Raw genomic sequence first — 13,315 nt, forward strand, 5'->3', positions numbered from 1 at the left:
GAGGTAGCTGCTAAAATTTGTGGAAAATTCAAGGGCAAGGCACCGGTAGTCGAGATGCCATCCAAGGAATTCCCGCTACTTTCAACAACTGAATCAGGTGAGTCTTCAAAGTCCAAAGAACAAAGTGTGGACCAGGAATTGAGTACTCCTTCAAATTCTAGCGCAAAGCTTGCTCGAGCATTTTCAAGAGCATGAACATAAGTCTTACTTTTCCTGAACTGATGCGAATATTGCAGTGAATTTTTTGTCCAGCAAATCAAGGACTCTAAAGAACAACCGAAGGAAGTGGATTCTTTGGTTACCATTCTCGTCATCAACACACCTGTAGTGGATGAAGAAATACCAGTCATTACTGTCAAAGTTAAGAAACATACTATACCAGGTGTGATTGTGGATGGTTTAGGAGTTAATATTATCTCTGAAGACATTGCAACTCAGTTGAAGTTTAAGAATTTCGAGTCATCTCCTTTCCGAGTGCGAATGGCAGATCAAAGATCAGTTGACCGCAAAGGTATGCTACATGATGTTATTTTTGTAGGAGGCATTCATTACACTGTTAGTGTCATTGTGATTGCCATGGAACAAAATGCCTATCCTATTTTGTTGGGATGGGCTTGGGTCAAGAGTGCTAAGGTGCTTCATGATTGGTGATCAGAGGAAATGATCATCAATACTGATGGCAAGGAGATGTGCATTCCCACTAACCCTCGAATGGTACCAAATAGGTACCCGGCCTAAGGGTTTAGAAGTTGCAGACCCATTTCCTCAATATGTGGAATCACGCATGGAATTGAAAATCCTTCCTATCCGTGAAATCGATATCTTTCAAGTGGTAGCTGATATCAAGCAGAAATTGAAGACCGAGCAAATTGTAGCTAAGAAAGATCTTTTTTCGAGTAACTTCACCGAAGATGTTGAAGGGAAAAGAGAACTGGCAGAGACACCAGTCACTATTATACGACTCAGAACTGATCAGTTAGTTCTAGAGCCCACAAGAACTTAACTGGGGCACGAATGACAAGTCTAGAACTATTGTGGTGAGTGTCAATCTTTCTTCCAAGCAACTTTAAGTTGTCAAAGTACTTTTCACTATGTACAAAGATGTTTTTTCTTGGAATTACACTAATCTTCGGGGAGTCCCACCCGAATTATGTCAACATAGAATTCCTTTGGTACCAGATGCCAAACCAATCCGGCAACAAAGATACATAATGAATCTAGTAAGAAGATTTGGATTAAATTCTCCGAGAAAGATTCATTTATGCTATTGATTGCAGTGATTGGTTATTTCCCATTGTGGTAGTGCCAAAGAAAAATGGTAAACTTCGAGTATGTGTGGATTATCGAAAATTGAACGTTGAAATTGCTCCTGACCCATTTCCAATACCACTTACAGATGGGATCTTAGATCAGGTTTCAAGGCATGAAATGTATTCATTATTATGGATGGTTATAGTGGCTATAATTAAATCACTGTAGCTCCAAAAGATCAATCTAAAATTGCATTCATCGTAGAGAGGGGTTCTTATGCAACCCAGGTTATGCCTTTTGGATTAAGGAATGCACCATCACCTTTCAGAAGTTCATGGTATAGACTATCAGGGACTATTTGACCGAGTTCATAGCCATTTATTTGGATGATTTTTGTGTATACTCAACACACAATGATCATCTATATTATTTGGAAAGGCAAGTAGACATCTCACTTAATCCAGCTAAGAGTGTTTTGTGTCCGAATTGGTGTCTTACTCAGGCATTCTGATTTCACAAGATTTTATCTAAACCGAACCAAGTAAAATTCATGCCATTCGGCTTAGTCCAGAGCCAAAAAATTCGACTCAATTATGTTCCTTTGGGGGCCTCATCAGTTTTTATAGACGCTTTTTAAAAGATTTTGCCAAGTTTTCAGCTCCATTATATGAATTAATTAAGAAGTATGCCAAGTTTGAATGGGCTCTCCAGTTATCTGCTGTGTTTCTTAACTTAAAAAGTCAAGTTGCTACTACACCCATTTGCGGCAACCTCGTTGGGATGCCATTTTTCATATACATGTTGATTCTACATAGATGGTAGATTGGAATATCCAATCTATTATGCTAGTCGGTTATTAACACCTTCAAAATCTAACTAAAGCACTACCAAGCATGAAGCTCTGGGCATGATCTTCAATGTGCAGAAATTCGGTCATTATTTTCTCAAAAATCCATTTGTTTTCTATGTGGACCATCAGACTTTGCTCGATTTGACCAATAAGACTGTCATTCAAGGACGACTTGTCCATTGGATGCTTCCTTTTTAGGAATTCAATTTCAAAATCATACATAATCTTGGTAAAACTCTTGTGCTACCTACACCAGAAGAAACTCAAGGGATTGTCAGTGAGCTCCCAGATGCCCAGCTTTTTGCAGTGGATTACTATATAAGTGGATATGTTGATTTGATGGATTATTTGTCCGGTATGCCAACAGACAAACACATGCAATTGTCCTTGAGGGCTTGGAAATTAACTTTGATTGGTAGGCATCTCCATTGTCAATGTGCAGATGGTGTTTTGTGTCATTGGGTTCTACCACATGAACACACTGTAGTCTTGTAGGAAGCTCACTTGAGTCCATCCGATGGACACTTCCAAGGTCTATTGATAGGAGCCTTATTTAAGGATGCTCAAACAAAATGTATCCACTGTGACGTATACCAACACACTGGCTGTCTTTTGCCTAACCAATCTATGCCATCGCAACATACTCGTCCTTGGAAAGCATTCCAAAGATGGGGATTGGATTTTTTTTGTCCTTTCAAGTCTGCCAAGTTAACATAGAATAAGTATACTGTGGTTGCCACTGATTATTCTACCAAATGGACAGAAGCTAAGGCAGTCCAAGATAACTCCACTCTGAGCATGGTCAAAATTTGTGTTTGAAAATATCATATGTATGTAGAGGTGCCCAATACAACTTGTCAATGATCAAGAATCACAGTTGTTGAATGAAGTCATGCAGTTGCTGAAAGATGAATTTAAGATTTTGCACACCGTCTCTACAACCTATTATGTCTGAGGTAATGGAGAAGCCGAGTCTACAAATAAAACTCTCAAGTTGATTTTGACAAAGACTGTGCAATGTAAGCTACATGCTGTGTTATGGGCATATAGAACTTCATTTAAAGTCACCACAAACTTAACTCCATTGCAGATGGCTTTTAGTCTAGAGGTTGTGGTACCTTTGTAACTGTTATTCCCAGTCTCTGATTGGCAGCTGAACATCACTGAGATGAGTTTTAGGTAATTAGGGGGCGATTGTTTCAGCTAGCCCACTTGGATGAACTGCGTCTCTAAGCAGCTTGGTCACAACAGGTGATTCAAGGAAGAAGGAAAGCATGGCATGATAGGCATATTGTACCTAAACATTTGGAAAAAGGAATGTTAGTGTTACTATATAATGCCAAATTAGGCCCCCTTCAAAAAGCTTTCAAACTTGGATAGAGTGGGTCCTACAGGTTAATTGAAGTGCTTCTTAATGGGACAGTACAGCTCAAGGATATACAAGGAAGAGTGTTTTTCGAGCTGTACAATGGGAGCAAAGTAAAGCCTTACCGAGCAGCAGATTACTCAGTAGATCGAGGCTCGGATACAGGTCACTCAGTTGATAGTGACTTGGTTGAACCTTGTATACCAGCAAGCATGCGAGCAAGTTGTTTGGCTACACTAGATGGGAAAGACACGTGGCATGATTTCTGCTAATCATGCCAAAGATAGGGGTGTTTTGCCAAATCATGCAGTCACTAAGGTGAGAGGATGTCCGCTAATATTCGTGGTCTACACTGAGCTCAGGGTGTTCGTCTTCTTCATCACTCTCAGTTGCATTCGTCTCCTACTCTGTTGCCCTCTGTTTTTCCTTTGTTGTTGCTCCCACCTCCCTCTCTGTTTCCTTTGGCTTTGCTTCCACTGCCACCCACATCCGTCTCCGTCTTTGCACCATATTTCTTAACGTGGAGGTGTGAAAGGTCACCTTTCCATCAGTAAGCCCCCAAATGAGGAGAGCATGGGGGAGGTAGACCAAGGCCTGAAGGGGCTGCCACATGGGCAGCACATGGGCTGCTGTGTGGGCAGCACACAGAAAAAACATAGGCTGCCAAATGGGCAGCACACTGGCTGCCATGTGGGCAGCACAAAGCCATGGAACCCAGGTGCCAAGGAAGGGCCTAGCAGAAGCAACAAATGGCGCAAGAATAGGCGCCTACATGGCAGGCTAGAAGGCAGGGACAATGGGCAGGTGTGTGCCCTGCAACAAGGTGGTGGGACAGTTGTACCTCTAGTACGACTGCAGTACAGCAGGTGATGGGGCAGCACAAGAGCCTAGCAGAGGCGCAAAAGATGGCGGGACAGGCAAGGACATGCAGCATGGCGAGTGTCTACAGGCAGGGGGACGACTTGGAAGCAGAGCTGGCACATGGAGCAGCATAGCAGGAGCAGATGTGAGCCTTGTGGGTAGGATTGCGACCTGCAGCAGGCCCTCGAATAGGGTGGGATCTATCGGCTGGACCCCGCACTGGAAGAGGCCAGTAAAGGGCCCTAATGGGGCTGGTTGGGCTGAGCCAACCAGGTCGATTGGGCCGTTCTTTCTTTAAATTTGTTGTGGATGAGGCTTGGAAAGTGGTTTTATACTTCCTCAGATCCACGAGCGATTACTTGGTATATTGAGGAGTCACTCACTAGAGCTTTGAAATCCTTTTGAAACACTTTTCGGCACAAGCTATGTAATTATGGAGAGCTGGTTGAAGAAGCAGGGGCTTGCAATCGAAACATTGTTCAGCGCAGAGGCTACGGAGTGGACAGCGTGTTGGTCCTCGAACATTGCAGAGGCTCAATGGAGCCTGTGTGCCTTAGTTGTAGAAGATGGACGTTGCTATCACAGGAGCTGAGGAAGACCGTAGGATTCTTGAGGGGAGGCACGTGGTCGGCCAAGCCTTCAGGGTTGCTGCTACTTGTTGCTGTTGAGTCGAGTTGTTGTAGACGCGAGTCGGCCTACTTAGGGCTGGCTGGTCGGTCCATTTGAAAGGGCCTTGTGCCCGATAAAAGGAGAGGCCCCTTGGCCTCATTAAACATCTTTTTGAAGCAGCCTTTGAGGTGCAGAAAGGAGCAGCACCAGCAGCAACAGTTGGGCCATCATGAAGGTGAACTTGGCTAGAGACCTACAGACTTAGCTCACAGGCTGGTTTGCAGACAGCAAGGTGGAAGGGATCTAGATGGAGTACATACGCTCGAGGTGGAGCACGTGGGCTTAGTGTTCTAGAGATATCCGGCAGATAGTAGAAGTACCTTTTGGTAAGATCAAAGGACCATGCTTTGTGGACTTTGGATCTATCTCTTTTGTATTGTGTCCATAGCTTTTGCCCGAAATATATTGTTTTGGTGGTTTCTATATCTGGCTGGATCATTGTTTATTGATGAGTATGCACATCTATTAAGTAAAGAAGTTTGTGATTCCATTCCCACACACACTGTGTGAGCTCCTAGGCTATTCTATCAGTATTCTGCTATGCGTACCCTTTGTTGGTGAATTTCTAACATGCTATCTCAGTCCAAGTAGGAGGCTCACAAGTGTGGGAGCTTGAAGGCAGGGACCTTGCTGAAGGACAACCCTAATTCAGAGGCTCTTGGGAATTGACTTCCCCGATTGGAGGACAGTGCTCTTGCGAGAAGGAGGGTGACTCAGGTGGAGTCAGGTGCATACAAAGTTTCAGTCTGTAGAAGGTTGAGTTTGTTTGACTTTGCTGTGTGGTTTAGTAGCAGAGATGTCGATTTCTTCAGCCTCTTCAGCCTCTTCTCTCCCTTTCTCCTTCCTTAGATTTCTTTCTTTCACCATCCCTATCTTTGGAGAGTCTGGGAAACTCGATGGGACAAATTACTTTATGTGGAAGGTAATGATCCGGAGTCATTTAGTGGCTCAAAAGTTGTGGAAACTAACAACAGGAGTGGAGGCGAAGCAGGATATCGTGGACAACAAGGGAAAGATACTCATACCAGTAGATGGAGAGGATCTCGAAGCTTTGGAAGATAGAGATGCCCACGCACTTGCATTGATCATAGAGACTACGGCAAACTCTGTGCTTGCTCACATCCAGATGACCGGCACGTTAGTAGAGATGTGGGCCATTCTGAAGGATCTATACGAGACGGATAACACATACCAGATCTTGCTTCTTCAACAGCATCTCTACAATATGGATATGGATGAAAGAGATTCGGTGCATCACCACTTGATGAAGGTCAAGGTGGTAAGGGATTAACTAGCATCGGTTGGTCAGAAGGTGGACTCGTGCCAGTTGGCCTTGATACAGAGGAGGGTATCTCGGAGTTTCAAAAGCTTCGTTACGACTGTCACAATAGGACAGAGAACCAAACCTTTGACTTTTGAGGAGTTGGTCCATTACTGCTTCAGGAAGAAGCTAGGGGAAGCTCTACAAGAACAACAAAGATGACAAGGGGTTGTTGGCAAAGGATTACGGTGGCAAAGGGAAGGGCAACCCTAACGGTGGTAAGTCCAAGAAGGATGACTCTGATGATGAGGACACTTCCAAGAAGAAGCAGAAGAAGGAGCTTCTATTGTGACACGTCGGGCCATTTTGCAAAGGATTGCAGAAAGAAGAAGACAGATCTAAAAAACAACAAGGATTCCGACTCAGATTCAGAGGGTGTCACAAAAGCCAAAGCTAATGTGGTAATCATAGAGCTGTTCTTGGTGACATCTCCGTGTAGATATGCCGACCTAGAAACGATAATGAGGATGTCTGACATTGAGATGTGGGTGGACGGGGAGTCAAAGACCTTTTTGAAGGTGAAGGACAGCATGGAGTGCTTGGAATCTTCCAAGTGCGTAGCTATTGATACTGACATGAGGGTGGATTCCATGGAGTGCCCTACGGTTTCATGTTCAGATGGATGATGTAATTCAGAAGGGGACAGTTTAAGATTGCACGGGTTTTCGGTATGTGCTTGGACAAGGTGCATGGTTTGCTTTCAGAGCAAGCACACATGTAGTACAACGGTCTAGTATGTTCATGATGTTCTTAATTTGAGCCTTTATAGCACGCGGTGGAGAGAATCTGCTCTTCATATGTCTCAGTTAATGTGACATTGGAAGGAACGGGCCTTCTTCGAAGGCAGAAAGGGAAGTATGGGTGCTTCTTCAAATCTCGGAGACAGATTGCTGGAAGGTGATGGGCAAGGTGTACTGAAGCCAGAAGAGTACTTGCTTACGAGCTAAGTGAGAGTTGGTGGTCCAAGTTATCTAGAGATATTATTTTGTTGCCAAAGGGAGGACGAGTTGAGACAAACCCTCAGAGCATGGTTCCTTGAAGACTCCAGGTTGTTCACTCATCATGAAGGGGACGAATGGAAGATTATGGCGTCTGGATTGTTGGAGTTCGAAGGCCGGAACGTGACTGAAGGTGGTAGTGCGAGACGTGCTACCAGAGAGGGACATGTGTACCAAAATGGTGTGCGGAAGCGAAAGCGGACCTGTTGGAGCCGTGCATCTTTCACTTTGGTAAGTTCGATATTCCTTTGTTTGAGTAGAGTTGGAGTAAGCTCCTTAGATATCCATACCCGTGTACCCTTCAGCTCGTTTTTTGGCAAAGAATGTGTATTCTTCCTGCCCTCTCATTGAAATAAACTTGTAGGTGCTTTTCCTTTTTAGAGATACAACTAATGTCATTTGCATTCCATTCAACTTGTGCTATCTCCTGGCATGTGGTTCTCTCTTCTTCATTGTATCCTTCATCATCTTTGAACCAGCCAAGGCAATCTTCTGATAACGCCCCAATGCGCAGTATTTTCTTATTATACACTCTAGCTTGTTGCTCTTTTACTCCCACATAAAGATCTTCGTTGTTGATTTTTTTGTTGGCCACAATGGACATATCTTGTTTGGTTGAACTTCAGTGGTGATCATCTTTTTTTGACCATGGAGACAAGTGTTGGTGCTAGTGGAGATGTATTGCACTTTTGTATGACCTATGCAATTATTTATTGCTTACCATTTCTTGCCATCTTCTTCACTTTCCTATCAAGAGTTGCAACCATATGTCTGAGATCTCTCACTTCTTGTTGTACAAAGTATATTTGCACATGTGGGTCAGATCCAATCCTCCGCTTTTAATACAATATAAAGAGACTAGGTGTCGATGCCAAGGCTGCAACGTCGGAGTAAAAGAGCTTTCTAATCGGTGCTGGCAAAAGTCTTTATCTTTGGGAATTCCATGGTGGCCTGTGCATATTTAACAAGCCCTTTTTCTGAAGCTAAGCCCCCAAGCTGAGCCAAGGGCTCAGCTCAGCAGCCTTTGGTGAACTCAAATCATGCTCTGCTATGTTGTACGGACAAGGCAAGCAGGGGCTGCTTTGTTGCACTGTACGAGGTACGTTATGTACGATGGGTTGTACGTAGGTACGGATGGTTGGCTGTAGGGAGGTATGGTTGATGGAGGTACAAAATCATACGGAGGTCCGTGCTATAAGGACTATATAGAGGTGCGGGCGATGTATGACGGGATGTACAACCAACGAGGGGGGGGGGGAGAGAGAGAGAGAGAGAGAGAGAGAGAGAGTTTATCAAAGTGTTCGGAAGACCGATGGGTGAATGAGACTATGAGAAACCTGATACAAAACAAGTTGAAAGGGTGGAGCTACTAAACGAGCATCAACACTCATACCAAAAAGCTAAATTCCACATACTCATAGTAACATCAGTGATAACATCTTATCAATATGGCCATCCCAATCATCACTACGACCACATGTCATCAGAGTACAAGGCGAGATCCAGTCCAATATCATAGCTGCAGCCCCCCCCCCCCCCCCTCTCTCTCAAGAACAGTGGGGTAGTGGTAACATGAAATGGGAGAGAGAGAGAGAGAGAGAGAGAGAGAGAGAGATAGTTCTTTACATACATACATATAATTTGCTTATTTATTTATTTATTATCTATAGTTTTTCTGGAACCTAGCAAAAGTTTAGGCATGGCCAATTCATGCAGTAGAGTCAGTGCAGAACTTAGTTTCCATAGATGGTATTGATTTACTGCAGATAGTTCGAATCGCAAAGTTTATGAGCTGGGTCTAACTGTGACAGTTATGCTGCAATATGCAATGTGATCCTTTAATGAGGCTCATAGACTAGCCCTCTTTAGTCTACACTGTGCAATAGTGTTGGAGCTTGGAATGCAGGTTGGAGAAAAGGGCGACAGGCTTGCACAGATTATTCGTACGTGACCAGAGATGTAGAAGATATGGGCTGCAAGGCAATCTGTTGACATGGTTGTCTTGCCACTGCTTGCTGAAGACATAGAGCTTGGAGATGCAGACCAATGGACGAGCTGCAACAGAACCTTATTAGTGACTTTAGAACTCTTTCGGGGGCCTGTTTGGTGTGGTCTATTGGTGCAAAACTTTCGAAACCCTCTCTACCGTGGATGGAGACTGTAATAGAAGTGACTTTGGTTGACAAGGCATGACTGCACAGATTGCAGTAGGCGAGTGATACCATCTCAGCTCTGAACTTTGGATGTTCTGACATGGAGACAAAGAGTTCAACAGAGACTTTTGGCAGAAGCTTTTGGGGCATGACTTAGTTATCCATAAGCCCTTTGAATCTCTAGCCTGTAGAAGCAGAATAGACCTTTGAAGAAGCCTTTCAAATTTATTGTCGGACTTGAGGCGTACGAACTGTCGTGATGGACCATGGGGGTCTTTATTTTAATTAAAAAAAAGTGTACCACATGTCTTTGTTGGCTTTAGAACTCTTGTGGCTCTCTTGAAACTTTCACATGAGGGATCTAGTACTTTCCTTCTCCTTCCCGGTAGGCCTACATAGCCTTACTCTAATACCACTATAACCAAAAGCATGAATTTTCACTCACACAAAGCACCAGTAGGAATTATGAAATAATCAAATGCATGACGAGACCTGACAACAATTAGGTAAAATCTATGCCTCTAGATGAGTGGCTCACGTTTCCTTATCTACTGTATTTGACATATTCAATTAAAGCATAAAAATCCAACGTTCTCCCTTTCTTCCACCAAAATAGGGGATGCCTTTTATATAGCCTCTTTTGGGCGTGACTTAATAAAAATTCATTTATGTCCTTGTACAAAAATATTGCTCAAGGTATACAATATCAGAGTACTACAGAAACTGGCCTATGGCCATATAACACGTGGCCTATGGCCATATAACATGTGCTATGCAACGCCTCAATCATTACCCTTGCATGCATTAACTTCTTTAGTTCCATCACCTGTAGTCAAGACACAATCACATTAGTAACAATCAATCAATCCCAATATAATCGTGCTCAATCTACAATAAGCAAACATAACACCAACAACACTAGCGACATTAGTATTAATATGGAATCGCCCACAATACTGACCATCTAGCATCGCAAAACATAGGTCTAGTTAGGACAGGCTTTGATTACCCTTTTAACTTTGTAGGGCTGTATTTTACCACTAGCAATGCTTTGGCTGCATCAGCTATCTAGGTATTCTTCGCTGTTTCCTGGATTCGCTTCTTTTTGAATGAGGTAATGTGCCCCTGTTCATAGAGAATTAATGGATGACTTTACTGGTGAGCATGCTTGTGGCAGGGTTGCCTTGGAGGCGTTGAGAGCTCTCAATCAATAAATTGTTTTAATTTATTGACAGTAGGGAAATTCTCTTTATACTTTAGTTGCTGTTGGTTCATTGTGAGCATATGCTCATCTTGGTCTTTCGTGCTTTCTTTCCTGTGTCTTTCAATTAGTATACAGCCTCCTTACCTCCCATATGCATCCTTGGCCAGGGTGGTGCTTGGCCTTCAGGAGGAAGAGGACAGCAGCCAAGAGTTGCTCCCAATATAGGTGGCTTGACCGTCACAAAGAAGATGACATGATTAATTCTTTTTGGTATGGAGGCTGCACATAGTAGCAGAATTTAGCTGGTACACACTTCTCTATACGGCTGTATAACCCCAGAAGTTGAAAAAATCCCAAACCAGAAATTCCTAAAAGCTTTTTTGCATCTTTTGCGGTGACCTTTTCAAAAGTAAAGTCTTGATAGGCTGTACAACTCGTCCTTGCAGTTCTGTTTGCAGTTGACTGCTGAACAATCCCTTGCTACCCAACTGAAGGTTGTGCTTGCACTTCGATCTTGCATTTGACTATTACCACAAAATTGCAAGCACTAAGTGAAAAATTACCATGCTGTTAATCACTCCAGTACAGCACCTAAATCTTGCACAGTACAGTGGTATGTGTGTCCCTAACACAATCAGTCGTCAGTCGATGCAAAACTCTATGTCTTGGAGTGTGTGGTGATGAATACGAGTCCATATACATGCCCTGTTGAATAAAAATTTTAAATAACATGACATATCTCTTTATTGCAGAAATCACAGCAGCAAAGAAGTTGAATGATGCGTATTATGTTTACATGCATGTGCTCGATACAGAAACAAAAAAAAAGTATTTCATACATGTTAGCTTGTGTAATTCTGCAGATAGCAGAGGGAAGCAACATGGCACATGCGAATTCTGGGCTCTGTAAGTTGATGGAAGCCCAAGCCTTGGAAGCAACAGGCTCTGGCACTTCTTATCAAGCTAATGATTCAGGCTTGCAGCTGTGGTACGTATGGCTTCTTTGGAGTTCCAGAATGCAAGATTTGTTAACCAGGTTCCCATGCAGACTGTTAAACAGCAGATTGCTGACTCTTTGTATTATTTTGTTCAAATTTTCAATAAAAGGTACTTTCTCTTTCAGAAAAGGGGAAAAGAAATGTTTGTGACCTTCTTGTTTGAATGCATGGCCAGGGTTGATTCAAGTGACCAAAGCAATCACAATTCAACGCCCAAGAAATCAATTTTAAAGGAGGACCTTAATAAGTCTCCAAAAGACGGTGGAATGAGTTTTCACAATGACTAGCCGAAGTTGTTGTCATACTTGCCATGTCCCATCATCTTTTGAGGCCACTTATGTAACTAAGTTGCTTATATTTTATTGTCCAAATATAAGTGGCGTCTAACATTTAGTCTTGTTGGGATGTAAATGATAAAAGGAAGTAATATCCCTCAACTTGTAACAAACTATGCACAAAATAAGTGAGCACTAATGCTCCTAAACACACCTCCATGGTTGGGGTTTTCTCTCCAATTTCATTATAACATATTCCAAAATATAATTCTATAGCCATGTCATGTACAGACTCAATAGGATTATCAGAGTTCTCTTAGCCCATGTGTCAGAGGAACAATAGTATCTGAACACATAAAGAAACTCTTACAAAGAAAAGGCCAAATATTGCAACTTTGTTTCTCAAACTTGTTAAGCGCACTCTAAAATTATACAGGTGACATACCTTTTTCAATTAAAGTAACGAGGAAAAATCATAGATGAGGTGAAGGCCAAGGTTGTTCTCATCTGACACATACTGAAATTATCCTTGGTGCTTGCCTGGCTCCCCTCTCACGCTACGCCCCATCTTGCTGCTCGCCCTTGCTATGCCTCCATCTGGCCCTGCTTAGCTGCACCATTGTTTTGCCAACACACCTCCCTTCCCCCCGCCCTTGCTGCACTGCGCTTTTGCTGCATCATTGCTGCACCATTGCTGTTCTTTTCAGCCCATCAATCCCTCGTCATCACTCCCCCTATTCAGCTTGTCATTGTTGCACCATCACAGCCTGCCATTACACCTTCACAAGCTGCCTCAATCCCACCTGTATCTGCTGCATATGAAGAGAGGGGAATCCTCTTAGGCTGTGCCTAGGCCCTTGCCTTGGTTGTGCTGCCTCGAACAGCCTTTAGGAGCTGTTGTAGGCAATGTGACTCCTCAGGGCCTTCTAGAAAGGCTGCTAGCTGTACCTGCAGGTTCCGGACCTGCTCCACCATATCCTTCAGCTCTGCAGGCCCCCACGGGATAGTACCAGTTGCTTCAAGTGTATCAAAGGGTCCCCCAAGGGAGGCTGCAGGGACCTTCAGGCTGTTTGCCAGTACTTCATTGCGTCATATGTAGGCCAGGTACTTGCAAGGAAACTAGGAGGCAGGCTGCCTCACCATGTAAAGGTGTGATGACAGATGGGAACATCCTTCATTCTGTTTGCCAGTCCTTCATTGTCTCAGCTGTAGGCTGGGTACTTGCAAGGAAACTAGGAGGCAGGCTGCCTCACCCTGTAAAGGTCTGATGACAAATGAGAGCCTCCTTCAGTTGCTCAATCCACCCTCGTAGATTCTTCTGCAAAGGCAAGAACAAAAGAGAGTGAGAGAACTCAAGAAGCAAAATGGC

General features: G+C 43.5%; 1 protein-coding gene across 2 annotated transcripts in view; it reads left to right on the top strand.

Annotated features, from left to right (window-relative positions):
• The window catches only part of LOC147892185 (MADS-box protein AGL42-like), a 76,780-nt gene extending 64,450 nt beyond the window's left edge, over nucleotides 1–12,330 (top strand). Inside the window, exons 7-8 of one of the 2 annotated variants that reach the window (XM_087388072.1) lie at nucleotides 11,537–11,661; nucleotides 11,847–12,329. In XM_087388072.1, coding sequence (XP_087244198.1) covers nucleotides 11,537–11,661; nucleotides 11,847–11,958 — 237 coding nt within the window. In that variant the 3' untranslated portion in view covers nucleotides 11,959–12,329. Of the gene's footprint in view, nucleotides 1–11,536; nucleotides 11,662–11,846 lie in introns of both variants that reach the window. The other variant, XM_087388073.1, reaches the window with a different exon arrangement.
• The last annotated feature ends 985 nt before the right edge of the window (nucleotides 12,331–13,315 follow it).

The sequence above is a fragment of the Dipteris shenzhenensis genome, chromosome 17 (genome assembly GCF_047967505.1).
Source record: "Dipteris shenzhenensis isolate YYH24624 ecotype China chromosome 17, Dip_SZ_1.0, whole genome shotgun sequence".
NCBI lineage: Eukaryota > Viridiplantae > Streptophyta > Polypodiopsida > Gleicheniales > Dipteridaceae > Dipteris > Dipteris shenzhenensis.